The 25,627-nt window shown below is 49.4% G+C and overlaps 2 protein-coding genes across 2 annotated transcripts in view; both read right to left on the bottom strand.

The window, feature by feature from the left end:
* Positions 1 to 3,131: 3,131 nt before the first annotated feature.
* Positions 3,132 to 7,377, bottom strand: SOX7 (SRY-box transcription factor 7). Its single transcript, XM_009098430.4, has 2 exons — positions 7,078 to 7,377; positions 3,132 to 5,214 (listed from the first exon to the last, which is right to left on the bottom strand). The coding sequence occupies exons 1-2, from the start codon at positions 7,301 to 7,303 to the stop codon at positions 4,301 to 4,303; spliced, it is 1,140 nt and encodes a 379-aa protein (XP_009096678.3). The 5' UTR covers positions 7,304 to 7,377; the 3' UTR covers positions 3,132 to 4,300.
* A 5,802-nt stretch (positions 7,378 to 13,179) lies between these two features.
* The window catches only part of PINX1 (PIN2 (TERF1) interacting telomerase inhibitor 1), a 61,603-nt gene continuing 49,155 nt past the window's right edge, over positions 13,180 to 25,627 (bottom strand). The window contains exon 7 of the mRNA XM_009096192.4: positions 13,180 to 16,147. Coding sequence (XP_009094440.2) covers positions 15,551 to 16,147 — 597 coding nt within the window. The 3' untranslated portion in view covers positions 13,180 to 15,550. The remainder of the gene's footprint in view (positions 16,148 to 25,627) is intronic.

Here is a 25,627-nt window from a genome sequence, read left to right as displayed (position 1 = left end):
GGAAAAAGGGATGGAGGGGGGAGGTGAGCAAAAAAAGGGGGCAAAGGGGGATTTAGGATGTGGGGATTTGGGGGAGTTGGCTGTGTTGAGGGTCTCTCTAGGCTCTGCTGCTGATTTGAAGGGTGAGCTCATCCAGTCACCTCACCCCCTTCTCTGCCTCTACTTCCCTCACTTGGTTCTGCTTTAAAAATCAGGGAAAATTGTTGTCTCCCAGATGATTTCGTAGCAAGATCCACATCCCTCAAATGGAGCAGAGACCCCTCATGCTAAAGGCAGCACAAGCACTTGGTCCTGTTCAAATTCTGGGGAAGAAACAGGTCATGTCCCAGCACTGGCTGGAAGAAGGGTGGGAGGGAAGGAAGAATTATCTCTGTTTTACAGACAGGGAAACTGAGGCATGGAACATCCACGTAGCTGTTTGCCACCACAGCCCACCCCTGTCCAGTGGCACTGGGACAAGCAGAGAGAGGACAGAGGAGTCACCACCTGCTCAAGGGATGCAAGGGAAATTGCCCAGGGCATGACACACAGGGCAGGCAGCTCCTGGCCAGCCCAAATCCCAGATATCCAGGAAGGTGACCTCATCCCTGCTCCCCGTGCCCAGCACCATGACCTGCATGGTCACAGGGGCCAAGCACTGGCCAAGGCCACTGGACACCAGGGGCAGAGAGCTCACACCCTGCTCACCTTGTGGCAAGGAGATACCCCTGTCCTGGCCCGAGCTGACACCCCTGAGAGGAGCCCAAATGTGGTGTAAGGCTGTTTTTATCCCTTCCTGCAGCCCTGGTTTGATTTTCCTGCTGGTTCCCAGGCTGGGGACAGCAGGACACAAACCACATGACTCCTCAGCATGCACAGAGACAGCCATGGGCTCCTGGATTTGGGATGGGGAAGGAGGAGAAACATGCCCAGGACTGATGCAGAACAAGTCCTGCTTGGGGTCTAGACCACCTCCAACATCCATACACGGCCATGGCCAGCAGTCTTTCATATGGATGCCCACTCTCACTCCTTCCCACCTCTGCCAGCCACCATTTTTCCATCTGCTCCCTGCAGCAACGCCCTGCATCCCAAAAAATTGCCATGGCTGGAGGAGATTGACCCATGGCACCTCATTTTCCATCCCCCCAGAGGAGGGGTGGTGCTCCTGAATCTCATCTCAGCTGCAGTGTCCTGGAGGTGGGAGCTGGCTGCTCCGGGCGCTGGGCGTGTGCCCGGATCCGGCCGTGGCTCCCAGGGAGCCGCACCTCGCCTTGGCTGCAGCTCCCAACGCCCTCGGGGGGCCCCAGCTCCCGGTTGGGGCCTGTAGCTGTTCCTGGCGTGCAGAGAGCACAGGGACAAGCTCCCACCTCTCCTCACGTGGCTCTGGGTTGAGCAAGTGGGGACAAGCTTGGCTGGCGGGGCTCTCCGTTCATCCGGGCATGATGGGCTCCCTGGGGATGGGGTGAGTGGAGAAGCCCCTTTTCCTGGGGAAATCAGACCCTGGGTTTGTTTCCAGCAGCCCTGCATGGGATGAAAGCAAGGAGGGAAAAGGCCCATAGGGTGGTGCAGTTGATCCCATCGTTGCTCAGGACATGGGAATAAGGAGGAGGACCAGTAGGAGCAGCCAATGTCCTGGAGAAAGGGTCCTATAGGATAAGAATGTGACATCCCACATCAGGCTGGTGGCAATACCCAGAGCTGAATTTCTGGGGGGGAGCTGGGACAGCTGACCCTCCTCCCCAGGGCAGTTTCACTGTTCTCTTCAGTCTCTCAGGCCTGGGGCACCACAGGGATTGCAAGGAGAGATGGAGAAGGGAAAAGCAGCCCCACTCCTGCTCCTGGCATGGTCCCACGTGAGTCAAAGCTGTTGGGCAGAGAGGCCAAACAGGATCCTGGCACCTCCTTCCCTCCAGCTCCAAAATCCTCCTGGAAGAGTCACATTTGGGCTGAGCCACCCCAGTCAGGGAGCCACCCCAGTGCCTGAGGCTGGCAGGACACCCAAAGGCATCCATTTCCTTCCTAAAAGGGAAGACCAAGGGTGAGTTTGGATGCCTGAGAGATGGAAGAAGGAAGAGGCAGGATGGGAGAGCTGAATCCAGGGCATACAAATGGGGGATAAAGGAGAACAGGACAGGGACATGTTGGTGCCTCCCCAAATACTCACACAGCCTCCACCTTCTGGGACCATGGGATTTGTGGATCAGTGACATCATTTTTGGGAGATAAGGGACAGGATTGGGTTGGGTGACCTCTGAAGACGCCTCCCAGCCACCACACAGAGGTGGCATCACAAAGGGCACTAAGAAACGTGCTCCTCCACTTTTGGGGACCAAGCAGGAGGACCCAGCCTGGGAGGACACTGCTTTGGGAGATGTTTACCCTGCCTTGGATCTCCAGAGGTCCCTCCCAGCCCTAACAGCTCTGGGATTCTCTGTGCCTGGCTTAACCTCAAGGACAGCAGGGACACAGCCTGATTTAATGTCTGGCAAGAGCAGGCTCTGATGCTTTCCCACCACAACATGGATTAAGCTTTTCTCTTTGCTGGCCAGGCCTGAAGACCATCACTCAACATCACCTTCACCTGCCTCCCCAAATTTGACCCCCACATATTCCTGAGGCCTCATTGCCTCGATCTGCACAAGAAATGAGGAGCCTTTTCAAGGTCCCCACACTTTGGAGCACCTTAAAATGTGAATTACCCAAACTGTGAAAGAAAAGAGAACCTTAAATGCAATTAAAACCCACGCTCCAGGCACATAAATTGGCAACATCATCTGTGCTCACCAACACACCACAGGCAAAGCTCTTGACTTCACTGTAATATGGGAACAGGAGTACAAAGATCATATCTGAGAGATGGCAAAAGCAGGATCAAGGCCAGCACAGTGACCTGAGCCCCAAGACACTCCATGAAAAGTGAGGGTAAGCACTCATCATCCCCAGTCTGTTTGTTAGAAAGCAATCCACAATTTGTAAAGATAACCACAGATCTTTGTTTTATTTATAAAAAAATGGAAGTAGAAAAATTTGGCTGAAAATACCAACAACAACGATGACAACAAAAATATAAAAAAATAGCACTTGCACGGGAAATGTTTCTGTTTTGAAAACTGTTGTCAATAGCGACAGCAATTTAAATCATCCAACAATCATCATATAAAAACATATTTATTTAAATTAAATATTTTATGCAAACTCGTATCTACACTCATTCAAAATGCATAGAGTCACACAGAAGAGATGGAATGTATTAGCTTAAAAACCAGCGAACTTTTGGGGTTTTTTTAAGTTTTCTTTGCAATTATTATTAATACATTTTGGGGACTGAAACCAGGAAATCATAACCACGTTACTAACTAATCATTACCAAGTGCCGTACAGTAAACACTAAGATTAATCATGTCATATAACTGATTTAAAATAAAGCTTCATTTTTATGGAAAGGAAGAGAACTCGAGCAGTACAAACTCCGAGGTGGGGGGTGGTGGGAGGAATAATGGAAGGAATAAATCAATGCACAGCTTTATTACAAGCAATAAAATGCCAGAGTTAGGAGAGGCATTGGGCACTGTGGCTCCAAACACGGAGCCTTCCCCTTCAAAGGATGTTTGATAAAAAAAGTGTCTGCTACATCATCACCTCTTGGCCAAAATGTTCAACCCAGGACCTGCTCCCACGGGTGGATGCCGGCCGGATCCTGCCTTTCCAAGCCCTGGTCTTACCCCACTCCAGAACAGGCTCAGCGCTCTCAGGGCTCTCTCTCTCTCCTGGCTGGTGTCCCATCCCCATCCCTGGGGATGAAGCCCCCAGTCCATGCTCTGGGGCAGGGGATGGGGCCTTTAATCCCCATTGGAGCAGTCAGGCAGGTCAGGGTGGTCGGGCAGCAATGCCTCCACCAGAACCCAAACACAGCTCATGGACCTTCACCAAAATCTTCCCTTCTCCCATCCCTGCCTTTCCCCCTTCCAGGGGGAATTTAGACCTGACGTTTGCAGGGTGCTGCCACACTCCTGACTCCAAAGCAGAGCTGGGGATGCCCCAAAATGAGGGGCAGCCTTCCTGCGCTCCCAGGAGCATCCCTGCTTTGGAAGAGGGACTTGGCCAAAGGGCTTTGGTGTCGGGAAGTGCCCCCTGGCCACGGTCGGAGCAGAGCACTCCAGGCTTTGCACGGTGGTGACCCAACAACCCAAATCCTTTACCTACAGCACCAAGGAGACTCCAGGGCCCTGTGGTTCGGGCTCGGTCACCCTGAGGGAGCAACGCCTCAGAACAGTGTCGGGTCCTTCCTGGGCCAGTCCAGGCGGCCCCGGCTGGGCTCCTAAGAGACGCTGTAGTTATTGTAGTAGGTGGCCGTGGCATCGGCCAGGACGGAGATGAGGCTGTTCTCAGAGCTGTGGGAGCTGCCAGAGCCCGGGACGTGCCCGCTGGCCAAGGCCCCGCTGTGGTGGTGGTCACCGTGGCCGGGGTTGTTGAGATACTGGTCAAACTCATTGCGGTCCATCTCCCCCAGCAGCTCCGCTTGGCTCAGCTGGTCCAAGGTGTCGAAGCCGTGGTGGTCGGGCGGCGGGGAGAGCTGGCCCAGGTGGGCATGGAGGCTGGGAGGGGGCAGGGAGGGGAAGGCGGGTGTGTAGTAGCTGGGAGGAGGAGGAGGAGGAGGAGGAGGAAGGGAAGGGCAGCTGGAGGCCGGGGGGATCATGCAGGTGGCCGGCTGTGGCATGGGGCTGAGCGGGTGGTGGCCGCACGGCAGGGAGCCGCCCGCGTACTCCGGGGAGAAGGTGGCACCGGCGAGGTGGGGGCGGTGATGCTCCTCGGGGCAGGGCGAGGAGAAGAAGCTCTGCTCGGGGTCTATGGCATCCAAAGGGGACATCTCCGGCGGGGTGGGCAGCCCGTAGGGGTAGGTGTCCACGCTGGTGCTGCTGCCGCTGCCTGGAGCCTCCCGGTACGCCCGCACTGCCGGCAGCCCCGGGCGGGGGGGGTACTCACCCGGGCCCTCTTTGTCCCCCCCGGCCCGGCTGCAGGTCCTCTTTTCCGGCACAGAGTTCTGGTCCCCCCGTGTCAGGCTGCCCAGCAGAAAGCCGGGATCCACCCGCTTCCCGATGCGCTTGACCTGCTTCTTCCGACGGGGCCGGTACTTGTAGTTGGGATAATCTTGCATGTGCTTCACCCGCAGCCGCTCGGCCTCCTCCACGTAGGGACGCTTCTGCGACAGGCTCAGCGCCTTCCAGGACTTCCCTGAAACGGAGGACACGCTCCCTTAGCAGCCGCAGCTTCCCAAGGGTGCCCAGTGTCCCACACATCCCAAAATCCCCGCAGGGGTGGGAGAAGAAGGGGGGAATTGAGGCTGCTGTAGGGTCTCTGCCTCCCTTCATCCCAAGTCCCCACGCAAGGTGGGTTTAGGGTTAGTAAATAAATCCAGGCAGATGAACTCTCCCAGCTCCCTGTGGAGCAGGGACAGCCAAGGCCGTGCCTGGCTGAGCAGAGGTCAGGACGTGCTGTCCTTTAAGGTGCCCCAGCCTGTGCCCTGCCAGGGCTTGCAGCAGGGCACAGGGAGACCTGGGCACTGTGAAAGCTGGTCTGGATGGTGGAAGGTGTCCCTGCCCATGGCAGGGGGATGGATTTGATGGTTTTTAAGGTCCCTTCCAAACCATTCCATGATTCTGTAATCCTATGACCTCGTGCCTCCTTGTTTGAGATAAAATGTCTCCAAGACACAGCACAGAGAAGCAGCATTGGGCAGGGGTGTTTTATCCCACAGTGAGGCTGTCCCAGGCTGCTCCTCAGGGTAAGGGGGAGAAATGAGGATATACATCAAAGCCTTTGATGCCTTCCCATGGCCTGAGACAGCAGAAATAACACTAATAAGCTGAGATGCTGCATGGCAAAGCAGCGAGGAGAAAACCCAAACCACCAAAGAAAACACCACAGAACTGTCCAGGGAAACACAAACTTTGGATAAGAGGTTGGGCAGCAAAGCTGTGTTGCAATTCGGGCAGCTCTTTCTCAGGCTGTCTGGGCTGATAATTTTGGTTTGTCCTCTTGGTTTCACATCAAAATGGGGATTGGGAGGAAGGGAGAAATAGTGGATGGGGAGTGGGAAACAAATGTGTTCTCAGAATGGGTTGTGATCCCCCAAAAGTAACAGCAGCCATGTAACACAAAGTGGGACAACAAGGACAGGCCAGGAAAATTTGGGGGTCCCTCCTTGCAGAGCAGGGCAGCACCCTCAGGGCTTGCAGCAGAGAGGTGGCAGGGTGCTTGTCCCCTGGTATGGAGGACACCATCAGGCTTTGCACCCTGAGGAGTGGCTGCACACCTGGAGTGTGGGACAGTTCTGGGGTGAGCACACTGTGGGTGACAGGGTGGGTGCATGGTGCTGCTCCCGGGGTGCAGAACTCCATCAGGTATTGCAGCCCCAGCGTGCTGCACGGGCTGGCTTTGCACCCCCAAAAACAGCCAAGTAGGTGTAGGGGTGCCCTCCTGCTCTGTGCCAGACCGGGTCCCCACCTGGGCAGGGTTAGCACCCGCAGGGATGGCCAGTGGAGCTGGCATTCCCAGTCCAGGGCGCTGGATCTGGATGGGATTTGCACCGCGGGATGACCGGGTGGGTGCAGGGTGCCCACCATGGGGCACTGGATCCCGATGGGATTTGCACCCCAGGAACGGCTGGAGGGTGCCTGGATCCCCACCCCAATGCCCTGAATCCGGACGGGGTTTTCACTCCCGGGACCGCAGGTGGGTGCCTGGGGACCAAGCCCGGCGCGCTGGATCCGAGCAGGGTGTGCATCCCACGCCCGGGTGGGTGCGTGGGTGCCTCCCCCGGGCCACCGGGCAGGATTTGCACCCCCGGGAATGCCCTGCTGGACTCATGAGTACCGAATCCGGACAAGGTTTGCACCCGCAGGGATCTCCGGCGGGTGCCCCTGGGCACTGAATCCCGTCAGGATTTGCACCAGGATTGCCGGGCGGGTGGGTGCCCAGGTTCTTCCCCCGGGGCACCGGATCCAGGCAGGGTTTGCACTCCCGAGGATGCCCGAGTGAGTCCCCGATTTTCCCCCGCGCGTCGCCCCCCAAATCCGCGCCCCCTTCGCTGCTCACCGAGCATCTTGCTGAGCTCCGCGTTGTGCAGGTCGGGGTTCTGCACCGCCAGCCGCTTCCTCTCGTCCTTCGCCCACACCATGAACGCGTTCATGGGCCGGCGGATGCGGCTCTCGGAGCCCTTCTCGCCCTGCGACGCTCGGGGGGGTGGCCCTGGGGACAACCCCTCGCCCGCGTCCCCCTCCAGCCGCTCCGGCCAGGGGAATGTGCTGAGCAGCGCAGCCATGGCCCCCCGGCCCCCCCGCCCCGCCGCGCTGCCCTCGGGGTCCCCGCGCAGTCCCAGCCTCCTGCCCGGCCTCTCCCGTATTTATGAGCTCCTTGGAAAAAGCCTCCTCCAATGACACCGAAGGGACTCGCTGCTCCTCCTTGTTTGCAAACTCCTCAGCCCCGGCCGGGATGGTGCAGCGAGAAAACTTCTCCCCACCCCTTTGCCCGGCACCCCCCGGGGAAGCAGCACCCCCAACACCCCCCTTTCTCCTTCCCACTCCCCCCTCCCCCCTTTTATTATTCTTTTCCCCTTATTTTGCTCTCTGAAAAGGAGTGAGGAGAGAGCCGGAGATGTCCCGCCCCCAAACAGCCCCGCTGCCCTCCTGCACCTCAGAGACCTTCAAACTTTAAAGGCTGGGGGGTAACACAGAGAGAGGAGATAAAGGCACTGAAAACTGGGAAAGAGAAGGAAAATGGCACTGGAAGGAATATCCCACTGGGGTGCAAAAGGCCCCTCCCCAGGCTTTGACAAGCTGCAGGAGCCCTCTTTGCCAAGGGAAATCGAGGCACGGATCCCACAGACAGGGACAACTTTTCCCCACTTCTCCTGCTTTAACCGCCAGCCCAGGCTGTGCTTCGCCCACCCCATGTGAGTTTTCACCCAAATTTCCAGGTCCCTTTGAATGGGATGGAAACTGGGACACAATGAACCTGCTGGCGGGTGCTTGTGCAGCCTGGTGGGACGCCTAAGGGAGCTTTTAGGGGAAAATAAGGCAGAGATGGGGCTGGGCACAGCTCAAAGAGGTTGAAACATCTCCAGTCTGTCCCTGCTGTACATCCCTGAACACTGGGAGACAAAGGATCTTTTCCTTGCTCCTGCTTTTTATGGAGTGCCGGTGCAACCCAAAAAGGCTGGGTGGGATGGAAATCCCAAAGCCACACAATGGTGTTCCCCACTAACCCCAGCTGGGTGGGAAAGTCATCCAAGCAGCTTTTCTCTCACTAGGACAAAGGATCTCCAGGAAGGTGATGGCACCGAAAATCCCCAGCTCACTGCCCTTTCCCGGCTCACCCCCGCAGCCTGCCCGGGGGAATGTATTTGGTGCCTGGATTCCTGTATGATTTTGACCCGCGGACACGGGGCTGCAGGGCTGCAGCAGCTCCGCTTTGACGGACCGTGGGTTTCCTCTCCGTGCGGCCAGAAAAGCAGCGGGACGGGGTGCGGGATGGGCGGGCGTTTCCTGGGGCTGGCCGAGGCTGCCCCATCTGACCCCAAGGCAGGGGGGAAAACCCCGGCGCAGATCCCAGGCCGGGGAGTTCGGGCAGGTTTCCCACGTGCCTGGGTGTTCCTATTGACTCTTGTCAGATTAGGAGTGATGGAGAGAGCTCATGTAAATGTGAGCCGGGCAGGATCCGCCTGGGCTTCCTGGTTTCTCCCTTCCCTCTGCACAGGAGCGGGATGGCTCTGGTTTCTTGTGGATTGCAGCGATTTTGGGGTCAGGAGAGCTGGAATCCGCCAGCTTCGCTCGCAGCAGAAGCAGCAACTGCCCTCCCCGAGCTTTTCCCCGGGACTGAACTAAAGCCCTGCGGAAGCAACAACATTTTCCAAAGGAACTGATTAAATCTATTAAGCTATTTACAAGTGGGCTCCATCAGAGCTGCGTTATCTGGGAATACAACAGGAAGGCAACTTCTCTTAAATCTAAAAGGCGCAGGAGATTTCCTGGTCTCGGGACAGATTTATAAACCCTTTCCACACACACACACATGGAGGAGCTGCCTTTTATCTGGGGTTTGGAGCTGGGCACGCTCCTGGGGACAGCTTGTTCTGTCCCAGCAGCTCCTGATCTCTCCCAAAGTCCTGTCTCACGCCTTGAAGTGCCGGGATGGGGCAGGGAGGGAGGATGTCAAACTCCCCACCCTGCCCTGCACAGGTCTCCCGGGTGCATTTTGCAGGCTGCAGCTGCTGCAGTGGCTGGCAGCAAGAATTTGGGAAGAAATCCTGGAACATCCTTAATTTTGTTTGGTTCCTTTAGGAAGGGTGGAAGTGCCCTGTAAAAGAGGCTGCCAGGGGTTGCAAGGTTATATTTTGAACGGGATGGTACTTTGGGTATGGTGAATATGTTGCATGGCTCACTGTTACTTTTTAACCCTCAGGATGCTCAGGACCTAGATATCATGAATATAAAAACACCTCTGTGGAGGCCCCAGAGGCCAGGAATTTTTAGTAGTAGCAGCAGAATTTCCCTTCCTGGGAAAAGGAAAGAGATGGATGAATTCCAGTGGATGCCTTTTACAGGACTGCTTCCACCTTGCCCTGTGTTTCCACATTTTGCAGGATGGGTGGATAGGTTTGGGAGAGGATAAAACCCTGAGCAAGGACAGGACCTGCACCTACTCCTGTCTCTGCTGCCAAAGCCTGGAAACTCTAAGAGCACCTCTCTGGGTGTTCCTGATCCTCATTATTCCCTCCACATCCTGGGAGTAACATTTGACCTCCCAAAGGTATCACAGGGGTCAACTCGTGGCTTTTCAGAACCTCCTGAGACCCAATCTAGGGCTCCTGTGTGGTTACAGCACAAAGAAATCCAGCAGAATATTCCTCGTTTGGATTTCCTCCCTTCCCAGGGCCCCCACACAGAATTTTAAGTGCAAACACTGCTACTATTATTAATAACCACTTTTTTTTTTTTCCCCTTCTCCCCCTCTCCTGCAGCACCTGGCATTCTGATGGCATTAGTAAGGAGGGTTTCATTCTGCACCCTGCCTAAAATGCTGGTCAAACCTGTCCTGTCGGAAGCTCCCACGTTACATAAAGGAGGCTGGGGCCATGTGAAAATGCCAGCTCTTAATTACCACCGGATCGGGGTAATTAGTCTGGAAAAACCTCGGGATTACCTTTTTTTTCTGTGTGTGTGTGCTCACCTTCCCCTCTCTGCTGCGAGGCTTCACCTGTATCTGGGGCACAGGAAGCAGCAGAGCTCTCCCAGGGCTTTGGGAACAGGGAAATTACGGCGAAAAGCCGCGAGCGAAAATAGATGGAGCAGACAAAGGGGGGAAGAAAGCTTTGTTCTCCCCCATTTTCATGGATGGGGAACAGTGGCAACAACTCCCATGGGCCAGGCAGAAAATGAGTGGCTGAACTCTATATGGAACGACCACCTCTTTAAAAATATCCCTCTTTCTTTGGGGGGAGGGGTGGATCCGACATCTGGAATTTTATCCCTGCAAAGGGAGGGTTTATTTTTACTCCTCCCCTCCATCTCGCACCCCACCAACCTTCAGGGACATTAAAATATGTGAGAAAGTGCAAATCCTAAATTAGCTCAATATTCACATGTTCCTTAATTATTGATGAAACTCTTGGCTCCCAGGGGAAGTTTTTGCAGAGAGAGCTGGGGGTTCCCAGCAGAAGATTCCCTCAGAGCTGTAGTTCCCAACTCTGCCCACCGCCCATCCTCCTTGATCCCAGCAGGTTTTCCCCAGGGATTGCTACCTGGACCATTTATTTTCTAGGTAAAAAACCCCCAGAGCTTTCCCATTATACCAAAAAAAAAAAAGCAGAAAAGCTCCCGGTCCCCACCCCTTGAAATGCTAAATTTTTCAGCATTTTGCTGAATAGTTCTGCTCTTACTACTTTAAAAATGCAGTTTAAAGGTTACAAAAATATATATTTTAGTGCCTTTAGGTTGAAAGGAACTAGGAAGTTTCCCTCTTACACCTTTAAATTTATGAAGACGGATCAAGATAAGAAAAAAATGTATTTACGTGATTCAGAAGCAGATTTTGACTTGCTGAGAAATGAAGCTTCAATTTGTTTTACAATATTCCCACTTCTGCCACCAAAAATTATGTATTTGTACTGCATTTCCCAGTCCTACATCACTAAAGTTTGCTGATCCAAGACAACATTGGTTTATCCTTCGGTGGAACAGGTACGGAAACAAAAGCCTTGGTTATTGTCCCAAGTTCTCTGAGCTCAGATCCTCCCTGGGGGCTCCTGCCCAGGAGTGAGAGGGAATTAGGTAAAGGATGGCTTTGGATGCCCACAATCCTCACCCCATTTCCAATAGGATACACTATTCCCAGATCTTTTTTTTTTTCCAGCCAGGTGTGATGCTGGGCAGTGTTTCCAACAGATTTTGTGTGGTTTCCCTCTCTTCTTGGAGCTTCCTTCCTTCCCTTGGTGTTGGCAGGCTCGGAGGTTTTGTGATGTAGCTTCTGTCTTTTGAAGGTGAATGCTGCAACAGCTTCAGTCTCGTGTGTTTAAACAGGAGAAAACTGGTTAATTAGGCTGATGAATGCAGCTAATTGTCCTTGCTGAGAGCTGAGGAGCTGGAGGCAGAGCACCAGGGCAGCTGAAAGGAGAACTGCAGCCATGGACACGATGCTGAGCTGTCCCCAGACGCTCCACAGAGCCACAGAATGGTTTAGGATGGAAAATCCCTCAGAGATCATCGAGTCCAACCATTCCCAGCACTGCCAAGGCCACCTCTGACCCATGTCCCCAAGTGCCATCACTTGGCTTTGAAATCCCATCCACATGGCTTTGAAATCCCTGCAGGGATGGGGACTCCTCCACTGCCCTGGGAAGCCCCTTCCAATGCCTGACAGCCCTTTCCATGGAGAAATTCCTCCTGATGTCCAACCTGAACCTCTCCAGGCACAACTTGTGGCCATTCCCTCTCTTCCTGTCCCTGTTCCCTGGGAGCAGAGCCTGACCCCCTGGCTGTCCCCTCCTGTCAGGGAGTTGTGCAGAGCCACAAGGTCCCCCCTGAGCCTCCTTTTCTCCAGGCTGAGCCCCTTCCCCAGATCTGCTCCCTTCCCTGGACACGCTCCAGCCCCTTCAATTCACAAAAGTCACAAAGCAGCTGCATCCCAATGGACTCAAATTCACTTAAACACAAGCACAGGTGGTTCTAAAATCTTTAATGGTGTCTTGCATTCATGCTTTTAAAAACCCTGGTTGTTACTATGGGGCACTTGGGGACATGGGTCAGTGGTGGCCTTGGCACTGCTGAGGGAATGGTTGGACTCGAGGGTCTTAGGGGGCTCTTCCAACCTTAATGATTCCATGATTCTCTAATACTACCACTGCTTTATACACTGGCTGCGTGTGAAGCATCAGAGCTGGCACATCTTGGGAGGAAATTCAAGGAATTCTGCCTTTACCACATGTCTGGGCTGTCACTTGAGCTACTCTGGTGCCATTTCCCATCCTTGTCTGTGAAGGAAAGCTCAACAGTCAGACAAAACTCCAAAAGCCCACAAAGTTCATGCAGATTTGGGTCCAACAGTGGTACCAGGACTATTTTTCCATGGCCTCTCCTCCTGTAATTGTGCTTACAAGCACAATTCAACCTCCATTACTGCTGCTCTAACACTGCACTTGCCAATCACATCCTTGGCCATGGATCCCGCAGTGAATTCCAAGCCTCAAGGCCAAGAACAGCCCTATCCCTGCAAAGAATGGAAGAGCTCAGGAGAAACCAGTGTTGGAATGTTCCCAAAGCAAAAAGGAAAATTTCCTTCAGTCACTGCTGACCCGGGGTTACCAAAACTGAAAACATTTTAATATCTGTGCTGCAAGTGCCTCATTCCCCGTTGTGGAGCGAGAGCAGAGCGGGGATTCTCATTTTCCTTGGTGTCCAGGTAATTTCACTGGGAGCCACCTCAATTCTGTGAGGACAATGGATGAATTTGTAACAAAAGGCCTCGGAGTTTGAAAGTCTGATTTTCGCGGAAATGAAACCGAGTCGCTCCTTTGTGCTCACATTCTGCTAATTCCACCATCTGGGCACTGACGTAATTCTTTTTCTTGTGCTTTCTAAAAAAGGCCTTCTTGCCAAACCCAGAGTTGGGTTAGAACAGAACTCAAAACCCACTAGAAGCAAATAAACAAAAAATATATATGTAATTTATTACTCTGAGACATGTTTCTCTTGTTCCAATCATCCATTTCACTGGACAGTATCTGGTAAGAAGAGCTTTCCACTGAGTAATGTTGACCACAAACACAGAGCAGAGCAGTTAAATCAATTGTTTCTGTCAAATACAAGAAATTTATGATTTATGATTATTTATTTATTATGATTTTCCCCTCCTACAACCACATGCAGAGCTTGGGGCACATTAAAATTCCACATTTCCCAGGATAAAGTGCTGTGTATTTATTGCAGAAATTGAGAATCTTCCATTGGTAGCTGATACTTCCATCTGAGCCAGATTTAAGTGTTGGGTATCCAAAATTTAACAGGAGCAACAGCACAAATTTAAAGGTTTATTCCTGGTTTTATTCTTCCTGTAACTGACACTGGAATGTGGCCAAACACCCACAAGAACCAGCACACAGAAACACATGAAAATTTACAGAGGGAAAAAACAAAAAAGCCCAGCAGTATTTGGAGAAGGAAACCTTATTCCTTGAGTAGCACCTTTTTAAACTGAAATCCCAGAGAGGCTGTAAAGTTGAGTTGGCTTAAGAGTTAAAATATAATAATTGGAAACAATCAAGCTATTGGATTCTAATAACAAAAAATCCAACTTGTGGTGAGGAAGAAGTCAGGAGGGATGCTTTGGTTTAACATAAAACATTATTTTGCTGCCTTCTTTCACTGAGAAGATGATTTTTTTCACCTCAAGCATGGAGTTTTCCCCCCATTTTGACAATAACTGATAGTATGTGGTGGTGTTTCATTTAAGGAAGCCAGGTACAAGCAAATTATGGTGAATAATAATTGTAAACCCCGAAAAGGAGATTCAACAAGGGTTAAAACCCCTGGCATGTGAAATCCAGGCTAAGGAATCTTGTTCTCCTATACAAGAAGTGAAACTTCATTTTGCTGCAGTGAATGAGCATGTCCTGAAGGCAGGGAAAGAAAAGGTGCTTTGGAAACCAAGAGATCTTAAAAAAAGGAGCTGAGCTGCAACCAAACCATCCATGTGGTCTGGGTGCTGCAGATGGAGCTTCCTCCACTGCACAATAAAGGCAGCTTAAGGAAATTTTTTTCCCTATTAACATCTGCATCTTGACAATGTTCCTCAGACCGTGTTAAGCAACTCCACTGAGCTGAGACAATATAAAAATGTACCCATTTTCTTCAGCAGAGCAGCCAATGGGATGTTTTAGATTTACACTGATGAAACCCTGCCAGGCCTGGATGAAATGAGCAGCTCATGGATTTGGATTCTGGATTCTTCCAGGACAACTGGCTGGTGTTCAGGGCTGTGCTGCCAGTTTGCTGTGGCCAAAGAAATATCAGAACAGGACACCAGGAAGGGGAATCCTTCTTCCCATTCCACCACTTCCAAGCTCACCCATCTCTCATGACAGCTCTAAATGACATTAAAATGCCAAAATTCATGCTGAATGTTTCAGATCTCCCACAAAACTGCTCGTGGCAGTGCCCAGTTCCAGCATTCCTTATTTCCAGGCTTACAATGAGAAACAAGCTCAGTTTGGTTATAAATCCAAATTGCAAGTTTTCAATATGTGAATGGCAACAGCAATCAGACTGTGCTTTTAAAATCTATGGGTCTCTCAGTTTCAAAAAAAAACACCTTGCTCTATCCAAGGCAGCTTTCTGGATTCCAGAGGTACCAGTGAAGAGATCCTGAGTATTTCCTAAATCAAAGATTTAGGTATGGTTAATAAATGATAAGGGAAATACACATTGCCTTTAGCTTTGGTGCAAAGTTACAACTGTTTGACAATGGTTTGGAGGCACAGGGAGGTCTTTTTATTTCACCTTTAAGTGCTGACACTTTTGTGAGCAAACTTTTAATCAGAGTAAGCATTTTGGGAAGAAACAACATTCATTTTATATGTAAAAAGAGATAAATGTAAAAATTAGGCACCACTTTGCAAAAACCAATGAAAAAACACAAACAGCTTTGCAAACCCCCTCCTGCTTCCAGAAGCAGAGCTGGGCTCTCACAAGTGAAAACAATTTTAATAAAAAAGGTAGTACTAGGGTGATTTTTAATTTTTTTCTCCTGGATTGAGAAAAACACAGTCAAGTGAAGCAGCAGAAAGTCATTCCCTGCCTTTTACAGTCTTGATGTGTTGATCCTCTCTTTTGAAAGTGGCACTGCAGCTCCTGTTGGCCCAGCACCATGTTTTCCCTTGGGAGAGCTGGGTTTAGATCCAGCCTGTGTTTAGATTCAGCCTGTCCAAGCTGGAGCTGGAGCAGTGTCCAAGCATGGATTGGTGCTGTGTTTACACAGAGCCTCCTGTAACACAGACTCACCCCTGAGCCTGAAAGGGTTAAATGTTCTTGCAGTGCTTCTTTTTCTTTCTGGGTGCTCCTTCCCCACACTCCCCTGTCTCCTCTTTTTGCTTTTTGTGCTTCTTCTTGTGGCGTTTCTTCTGCCTTTCCTCCTGCTCCTCCGAGCTGAGTTCTTCCCCTTCAGACATTCCCACAGAAATTTCTCCATTGCCTGTATTCTCCTCACAACTGATGTTTTCTCCTTCTTTATGCTTCCTCTTTTTTTTCCTTTTGTGACATTCATTTAGTGGATCATCCAGTTCTTTTCCATTCAAGCTCCCTGTCTTAGGCTTTTTCCCTGGTTTCTCACAGTCCTCTGTCCTTTCTGCCTCATCATCTCTCTTCTGCTTCTTCTTTTTTTTTTTGACTTTGGTTTCCATCTCTTCTGAAGGCTCCACGGCTTCTTCAGCTGCAGGGCTGGAATGATCCAACTTTGGATCTGCTTCCTGCTGGGATCCCTTCAGCTTTGCCATGCGCTTGGCAAAATATTCCTGGACAGTGAGAGCGCTCTTCACTGTGTTGGAACCATCTCCAGGGCTGGAGAGCCAGCAGTTCTTCTCCTTCTCTTCCTGGGAGTCAGGATCAGCAATATCCTCCTGCAAGGGAACAAAGATGAGCAGGAGTGAGTCAGGAGTCATGGCTTTAAACATAATGTTGTTTTTTTGCAGACTGATAAGGAAAATACTGAAAAGCAACACGGAGCTTTGAAAATTAACTGTGAAAGCACAGATTTGGGTGGAAGTGAGGCAGCCTTTAATGTGAAAGATGCTGTAGGTTTAGGGAAAAGAGGTGGAAGGAGGGAAGGCAGCCAGAGAACACAAACCAAGACAATTTTCAGTTGTTTTGAGTTCCTTAGTTTACCTACTCCTACATAACTCCTGTCTACCACTACCATACTCAGTGCATTACACTGACTTTACAAAGCACATGTCTCTGCAAGACATAAAGCAGCATGAAAAATGATCCACTGCAATCCATTAGCCTGTGGCACAAAGGAAATCCCATGCCTGGAATAACTCTTCCGCAAAGAACTTGTAATCCAGGGAGCAATCCAGCATTGAGGCATCTCTCCCATCTTATCTGATCTTTGGAAATGTTTGTTTCAGAGCTGCTCTGCTGTCAGGGTGTCCCAGATGCTGTTATTTAAACAGGCTCCATTTGATCACACGTTATCAGATGGCACAAACAACATCACAGGTTACATCTTACAAGGTTTCTGCAGATATGAAATAAAGAGCTGCTCATCTCCAGATGCAGATGAAGAGTCTCCTTTCTAGAAAGGAAATATCAAACTAAGAAATACCAAACTAAAAGCAAAGTACAGCTCTGGAGCTGGATGTTATGGATGGCATGAAGAAAATTGACTGAGAAAGCAACAAATGCCACAAGATGGAAATGTATAATTTGTTAAATTATCTGACATTTACAAAAAAAACAAACCAGAAAGGCAGCTGAAATTAAGGCTTGTTCACATACATACCAAAGCACTCAAAACAAAGCCTTTGTGGTATAGCCTTTTGCTTGGCAAAAGTCACAAATGACTCTTGGAAATGTCCCAAATTTTCATAGAATCACAGAATCATTCAGGTTGCAAAAGAGCTCCAAGACCATCGAGTCCAACCTGTGACTTGACCCCACCTTGTCCCCAGCCCAGAGCACGGACTGCCACATCCAGTCACCCCCTGGACACCTCCAGGGGTGGGGACTCCAAACCTTCCTGGTCAGCTCCCTCCAATGCCTGACCACCCTTTGCATGGAGAAATCCCTCCTGATGTCCAACCTGACCCTCCTCTGGCACAGCTTGAGGCCGTTTCCTCTCATCCTGTCCCTGTTCCCTGGGAGCAGAGCCTGACCCCCCCAGCTGTCCCCTCCTGTCAGGGAGTTGTGCAGAGCCACAAGGTCCCCTCTGAGCCTCCTTTTCTCCAGGCTGAGCCCCTTTCCCAGCTCCCTCAGCTCATTAATTGTTTTTTTAAAGCCTTGCACACACCACAGGGAACAGGTACCCCCTCTGGATGGGAAAAGCTGGGAAGGATGGTGTAGAATCCTCGCCATCTGCCCTACAACCTCTTCCTGAAGGAAAGGAGATCCACAGGGATTACAGTGAGAGCTAACTCCCTGATTTTCCATTCATAAATGCACAGATGGGTAAGAGCATCCACTCTGCCCACACATCCTGAATCCTGCCTGCCCAAATCAGAGCAGTCAGATTTCACAGCCACTTTCACTGCCATAACCTGATACTAGGGGAAGGCCAGCAGAGAGCTGGTAGATAAAACCCCACTTATCTCAACACTTTATAGTTATTGTGTGATGCTGCAGATAAGGGACCTGGCTCTCTTGAGGGCATCATTAAACTTGCTGGCTGAAGCTGGGTTTATTAGGGTTTGTGAGTAAGGTTTTCCAGGTCTGGCTCCTTATGCATCCATAACCTTTACTCCCATGAGCAGGAATGCAAAAATTGGTGTCATTAGTGATGCATTACGAGTGGTGATTTCCTCATCCATCTGCTTTCAAGAGAGCCATTCCAGTGGAACGAAAGTAAGGCTGCACTTGAGATTCCAGTGATGTTTGTGTGGGCACTTATCAAAATTAGGGACTTTTCTTGTAGGGATATGTTGTAGTGTTCCTGAAGGGTTATGAAGTAACTGAAACTATTTGACTTCTGGCAAAGAAGCCTGAAAAGGGATGTGGAACACAGGGAAAAACCAGGATGTATCCACACACATCTCCAGACAGGTTACATTTGAAAGGGGAACTGCAGCAGAAGTTTAACAAGGCAGAATTCCCAGGATAAATGGGTTGAGCTATATTTATGTTAAACCTGGTTTTAGTAAGACCTGACCCAACAGGCAGGGAATCCAATGTCATCACAGAATCATTTAGCTTGGAAAAGAGCTCCAACACCATTAAGTCCATCCTGTGACCACCCTTGTCACCCAGACCAAGGCACTGAGTGCCACATCCAGTCCTTCCTCGGGCACCTCCAGGGGAGGGGACTGCAAACCTCCCTGGGCAGTCTCTTCCAATGTTTAACAACTCTTTCCATTAAGAAATTCCTCCTGATGTCCAGCCTGATCTTCCCCAGATGCAACTTGAGGCTCTTTCCTCTCCTCCTGTCCCTGTTCCCTGGGAGCAGAGCCCGGCCCCCCCTGTCTGTCCCCTCCTGTCAGGGAGTTGAGCAGAGCCACAGGGTCCCCCCTGAGCCTCCTTTTCTCCAGGCTGAGCCCCTTTCCCAGCTCCCTCAGCCCCTCCTGGTGCTCCAGCCCCTTCCCCAGCTCTGCTCCCTTCCTTGGACATGCTCCAGCCCCTCCAGGTCTCTCTTGCTGGGAGGGTCCCAGAGCTGTCCCCAGCACTGCAGGTGCCCTGGCAGTGCCAGCAGAGAGGGACAATCACTTCCCTGGCCCTGCTGAAGCCCAGGCAAACAAGGTCATTTTCCTTCCCTCCACAGCAGGATTTTGACACCCTGGATTGCAAAAGGACAAACAGACTCCCAGGTTTTCAGCCAGAACCATTTCCCTCCCCACCCCGATGTGTAAAACACACTCAGGCCCAGAACACCCATTACCCCCTGGCCAACCAGGAAAGGATTTTCTCATTGCCTTGGTGACTTCAAGTCTTGACAACTTAATTACTGTAATTGAAGGCAAATATTACATGAACTCTACACATTTCTTTCTTTTCATGAAGTACATTAGGCATAAAAACAAATGTTCCTTTGGTTAAGCAGAGGAGTTCCAAAGGTATGTATGAGTTTAGAAAATAAGAACCTTGCTCAGAAACTCCTTTATTGATAAGAATTTTAATAACCATGGGCCACTGAGCACAGAATTAACAGGGCATGGAGACAGGCAAAGAGGTGCCAACCCTAGAAAACCTCTGAGTTTAGGAAAAGCTTATGTAAAACCATAAATCACCTGGAAGGGCTGTTAAATGCCAAGGTATTCCTGCTTCTGTGGTGTACCTGTCCCAGTAGCCATGGGAACACTGCTGAACTCTAACCAGGGGTTTTCTCTAACCCCTCACAGTTTATGTAATTCCTCCCCTGTTTGACCCAACATAGAGAAAAACTTCCAAGAAAAAAAAGGCAGATATCCCTAAAAGTGGATTGTGCTGCTGAAGCTTCTGAAAGACAAAATTTTCACCAGATAAAAGACAGAAAGAAATATTCTTGCTCCAGAGAACTGATGATCAAGTAAAAGGGAAAGAGCAATTTTGCTGGAACTAGAGGGAAACCTGAAGATTGGGCTTTGGAAAAGATGTTTGTCCATGCCATGAGTTCCAAAATTGCCCACAAAATTGTGCTGAGATGAAGTTAAAAGGAATTAGGAATAGGGAATTGGTGGGATGGTCCTGAGCAAAACAAAAGCACTGCTTGAAATATGGTGTTAAATGTGGAATGAGTAAGAGGAAACAATAGGAAAATTCAAGGAGAGGTTGGGAAGTGCACAGGAAGAGATGAAGGTCAATTACAGGCAGAAGTTCCCTGTAAATATCATCTGTTTATGTAATTAGTGAAATGTATGGAAAATAATCTAAAGGACATAAAGCACTCCATGTACCACTGTGTTTTTCTCTGCCTTTTTTGCTTGCTGATTAAATCATTAAGGGCGTACACTAACTTTACAGAGGGAAATCCTGGTTGCCTTGAATCCTGCAGGATCAGGATTGCATCTCCAGGGCATCCCACTCTCAGAGCACCTTTCAGTTATTCAGTGAAGGGACAAAACAGGGGATCATGGTCAATTATCAAAGGAATTCACATCAGTGAAAACAAGAAGAGAAGAAGTCAATAGTGGGAAGGATTTAGACACATGATGAAATCAAACAGGTTTGAAACCCAGTCTGGACTAGTGGAAGGTGTCCATGGCAGAGGCAGAAATGGGATGAGCTTTAAGGTCTATTCCAACCCAAACCATTCTGGGATTATTATAATTAATATTCAAAAATAAGAACTTCATCTGCATGCTACCCTGGGAGGAAAAAGGAGACAGAACCTACGGGCAAAGCAAAGGGTGGTGGCAACATAGAGGAGTAAGAGAAGCAGCCTGGATTAATTCAGAGAAGTTTCCCTCCTCTTCAGAATGTAAGTATTTCCTTTTTCACACATAAAACCTTAAAACAGGGGAATAAAAGAATCTCTTACACCATCTCTGTCTGCTACATATGAACTACTATTACTCAAGCCCAGTAATTTCACATGATTTTGCCTTGTTGGTACTAATTCACAGATTTTGTGAAATCTGATTCACAAAAACGACACAAAAGGCAAAGTCCAGAAGGGATGAGCAAAAAGGCAGAATAAAGCTAAACTATTTCAGTAGGCTCTCACTTAAATGACAGAAAGTGGGCTGGATGAAGCACACGGAGCCTGAGTTCCATGGAAAACACAGGATTGCTCTTAGCTTCAAAATGCAGCCACTGCTGTTCTGCCTTTCTTACCAACTTCCTTGCTGAGAAACTGTAACAATAAGATTAAAATAATCCTGTTCTGTTCCAGATCCTGCTGCTTCAGATCCTCACTGAGAGGTTGGTAGGACCCCCATGCAGTGCACAAAACTTGAGAGGCAAGAGCTGAGGGCATCCCTGTATCTTTCCATCCCAGGAATGGCTGCAGATAATTCCTGAAGAGTCACTCTGGAGCTTTGCAGACATCAACGATGACAGAGTCTTGCTTTAAGGAGCTGACAACTTCAAGTTAAGTACAAGCATTAACATTTGGATTGGGATCAAACAGGCGAGAGGGTGAACAAAGACCTGTAGCCTGATGAGTTTAAGCAGGATTAAAATAAATACATGCATAAATAAGGCCACATACCATCAGTTCTGCAGTCAATTCTGGCATCAGAACAGGAACCCAGGAGGCTCTAATGCTTTTAATTTACCTGATTAAAATTGGTTTATTGCAGACAGCATCTTGTGAAGAGGTGATGAGAACAGACTCCCAATACAGAAAGGGCTGATGCAAAGGGAAAACAGGACAATGGCCTTGGTGCTCATGAGGAAAAGGACAAGCAGCAGATGGAAATTATCCACAGGAAAACTTTGCCAGTAGGAGAAGTCAGTATCTTTGTGAAGCCTGAACAACCATTGGGAGTCTCAACCACTGAAAGCAACTCAGATAACTACCAGGGAAATGTTAGGGGGGGTTAATTCTTGCTTGGAATAGAAAATGTAAGGTCTGGACTCCAGAACCATCTTTCAGTCCTGTAATGCTTCAAAAACCTGAACATGAATGCAATTTGACCTCCTGGTGATCACAGAATTGTTAAGGTTGGAAAAGCCTTCTCAGACCATTGAGTCAAAAAAAATCACCAGCACTGCCAAGGCCATCACCAACCCATGTCCCCAAGTGCCACATCCACAACGCTTTTAAATCCCTCCTGGGATGATGCTTCCACCACTACCATGGGCAACCTGTTAAAATAAATGAGGGTTTAGTGAAAGAGATGAGAAGCAGGGATACTCAGCCTGGACAAAAGTGGTAAAAATTCAGGTCTTCTGCAACTTCTGTTTGTTGTTGGCCATGGTGGTGTAATCACCAGGACATGCCACATACCCATAGGAAGGTTTAACTTTACTACGACTTATCCTGAGTACCAACAGAACAATGAATCCACTGATGGGAAATGGAATGAGAATCCTGGATGTCCAATACCTGGGTGACATGACACTTGTTAAAAGGACAAGTTCCAATTACTACAGAGAAGCACTTTCCTGTTTGACTCTGATAAAATAAATTCTATGCCAGAATATATTGAAACATCAGCTGTGTCTTGCAGTTGATATTAACTTCTACACTCCACATGAGCCATCAGCTGCCTCTAACCCAGCAAGGACAAGAAGAGAGGTAAGGAAGTAATTAATGGAAAGGGAACAAGGAAAAAATGTTTTCCATGGAATTATGAAGATCCATTTTTGCTACACTTGCAACTACAAAAGAGCAGATTGTTTCTCTAGCAATCAAAAGGCCGAGGAATTTTATTATAGTAAATCTATGCCTAAAATAATCTGGAGGTTATTCATAGGATCATTGACCTCTGGAGCAGAACTACTGTGAGTGCTAGACCAGCTCCACTTTTTTTAGTGGAGTCATGGAAACCTCCAAAGACAGAGATTTTACCATCCTTCAGGATATCCCTATTGTGATTACAGAATCATGGAATGGTTTGGGTGGGAAGGGACCTTAAAGCCCATCCCATTCCATCCCCTGCCAAGGGCAGGGACATCTTCCACTATCCCAGGCTGCTCCAAGCTCCATCCAGCCTGGCCTTGGATGTGCTACCACATCCTAATGAGGAGGTTTTATCACCACTTAATAGCACCCATTTCACCCCACTGCAGCAATCTACAGGTGCTTGATTTTCATTTACATTACATTTGATTCCATTTTTATTTCAGTTTTAAATTCCATGATGTGTTTCTATTAAAACCACATCCAAATTCTCCCAGCCTGTCTCGTCCTTCTATTTTATATTTTTGTTAAAAGCTTATCCTGTACCTCAGCAAGGAGCCAATTTTAGCAATTTTCATTCATTCTTATAATTCACACAACAGACAACCCCCATCTCTCTTGCTGAATACTTCTGGTGTGCAAAATGCCATTTGTTTGTGATACAAACAATCCATTTCCAGGGGTGTAGGATGAGCTGGAGCCCAGCCTGATCCCATCAGTGAAACAGGAGCTTCACAATAAAGCTGTGACACTCAGCCAGGTTTTGCCTCCAGCCTGCAAACACCGGCAGAACAGGAAACAACAGGGTTGCAAAAGTGCAACGGATTAAATTTTGGCCAGGGACGTGATTGCAAGGATAGTCCTGGGGATTCATTCCAGCTGTCCTGAGCAGATCCTGGTCAGGCCACAGCACCTGTATTTCCAAGGGCAGCTTGGGAATCCTGGCACTGTGTCCCACAGGGCACACACACACACTTCCTCCTACTGTTCTTACACTTTTCAGGAAAAAGAATACAATTTATTTAAGTTATTGCACAACAAAGGAAGAGAGTGAAGTCCAGGAGCTGAGGCTAAGGGGGAATACACACCATGGGATAATTCCCAAGAAGTGCAGAAGGCTGAAAGGACATAAGGAATGAGTTTAAAAAAACTCAGCACATGGCAGAGAAAATCCTTTTCATGTCTTGAGAGACACTTAGATATCCCTGTGACATCTCATTCCACTCCAGCTCCTCTGCTGAGGCCAGCACAACCTCTCTTCCTTCACATTTCCCTGCAAATTACATCTGTGCCTAAGACTGGATATAAACAAAACTACTAGGAGAGATTTCCCCTAGGATCTCTCTGTTGGCACGATGCAGAGATCCAAACACAGTGACTTCATCTTCCCAAAAAGCACCGAAATCAATTCTAACTGTTCTGTTCTCACCTTGAATAACAGAGGAAGTACAGTCCAGCAAAGTGAGCACAGGACTGGGAAGGTCACGTTTCCCAAGTTCTCTTCCCAGCTGCTGGGAAACCCTGGAGAAGTTATTCCCTCCAGCTCTGGCACAGCTTATCAAGGCACAGAACATGCCTGATCAACTGCATGAAACTCACAGCAGAGTTAAGAGTTTCATAAAGTGCTTGTGAGGTGCTTTGAGATCCTTCACAGAGGAATCCCAGATGAACAAGGATGGAAATAAACTCGGAATTCCACTCACATGCACCTGGGGCTGGGACACTGAACACAGACCTGACCCAGCAGCACTTCTGGGACAGATCTGTGAGGAATCAAATCACCAGGAATCAAACCACCAGGAGTCTTTAAAACAGATACTCTGTTTTAAAGGAATGGGCAGGGGAAAAATCATGGAATGGTTTGGGTTGGAAAGGACCTTGCAGCTCATCTAGTCCCATCCCTCGCCATGGGCAGGAACACCTTCCACTATTCCAGGTTGATCCAAGCCCTGTCCAGTCTGGCTGTGAACACTTCCAGGGATCCAGGGGCAGCCACAGCTTCTCTGGGCACCCTGTGCCAGGGCCTCCCCACCCTCACAGGAAACAATTCTTTCCCAATATCCCATCCATCCCTGCCCTCTGGCAGTGGGAAGCCATTCCCTGTGTCCTGTCTCTCCACCCCTTGTCCTAAGTCCCTCTCCAGCTCTCCTGGAGCTCCTTTAGGCCCTGGAAGGGGCTCTGAGGTCTCTCTGAATCTTTCTCTTCTCCAGGTGAACCCTTCCAGCTCTCCCAGCCTGGCTCCAGAGCAGAGAGGCTCCAGCCCTTGGAGCATCTCTGTGGCCTCCTCTGAATTTGCTCCAGCACCTCCACGTCCTTCTGCTGTTGGCCCCAGGGCTGGAGGCAGCTCTGCAGGTGGGGTCTCACCTGAGCAGGGCAGAGCAGCAGAATCCTCCCCTCCCCTGCTGCCCACACTGGGGATCAGCCCAGGATGCAAATCAGTGAAGATTGTTTTATTAATCCCGAATCCAGACTCTAATTGTCTAAAAAATCTTCAAGAGTCCAGGACAGTCATCCCTATCCCTGTCCCCAGTACTGTGGGTACTGTGCCATGCTCAAAGCAATCCAAGCCTCCTCCACATGTCCTGGGCACTTTTTATTATCCCTTTGTAATGTGTGTGGAATGGGCAGCTGCTATTAAGGATTCAGGAGACCAAACCCCTGCTGTTTCTCAAGTTCAGGATTTCTTCCTAGGCTAAACAGATACAGAAGAGCCCCAAAAGAAGTAACAAGGGGGCTTGGCTGGCCAGACTGTGAATAAAAGCAAAGGTATCAATGAGGGCTCTGAAGATTTGGGAGGCTGAGAGAAAGAATGAAATGAAAACCATTGGAAGCACCCAAAGGAGAGAAAGGAGTTCTGGTAGTAATTCCAAGAGCAAGCACAGTCACAGCATCACAGCTTTGGCTTCTGGCAAAGGAAACTGCACATGCTTTGAAATTTGAAAACAACACCTGCCTATGTCAAACTCCTCTTCTGGCTCTTTTCTAATAATAAATGTAGAAAAGCAGATCTGTGTACAAATAAACTGTTTCCAGGAGCATTCAAAGCAGGTAATTTAAATTAAAGCTTCTCTCCTTTCCCCTTCCCCTCAGAAAATGCTTCTCAAAAGGAAAATCAACATTTGAG

Source organism: Serinus canaria, chromosome 3 (assembly GCF_022539315.1).
Source record: "Serinus canaria isolate serCan28SL12 chromosome 3, serCan2020, whole genome shotgun sequence".
Taxonomy (NCBI): domain Eukaryota; kingdom Metazoa; phylum Chordata; class Aves; order Passeriformes; family Fringillidae; genus Serinus; species Serinus canaria.
The sequence above is the reverse complement of the archived record's forward strand: the minus strand, read 5'-3'. Positions and strand labels throughout refer to the sequence as shown.

What these genes read in the sequence shown, in the direction of transcription:
- SOX7 (XM_009098430.4), bottom strand. Translation starts at nt 7,303, where the DNA reads ATGGCTGCGCTGCTCAGCACATTCCCCTGGCCGGAGCGGCTGGAGGGG. An exon ending in GGAGCTCAGCAAGATGCTCG is followed by an intron (nt 5,215 to 7,077) that starts GTGAGCAGCGAA and finishes CCTCCGTTTCAG; the next exon opens with GGAAGTCCTGGAAGGCGCTG.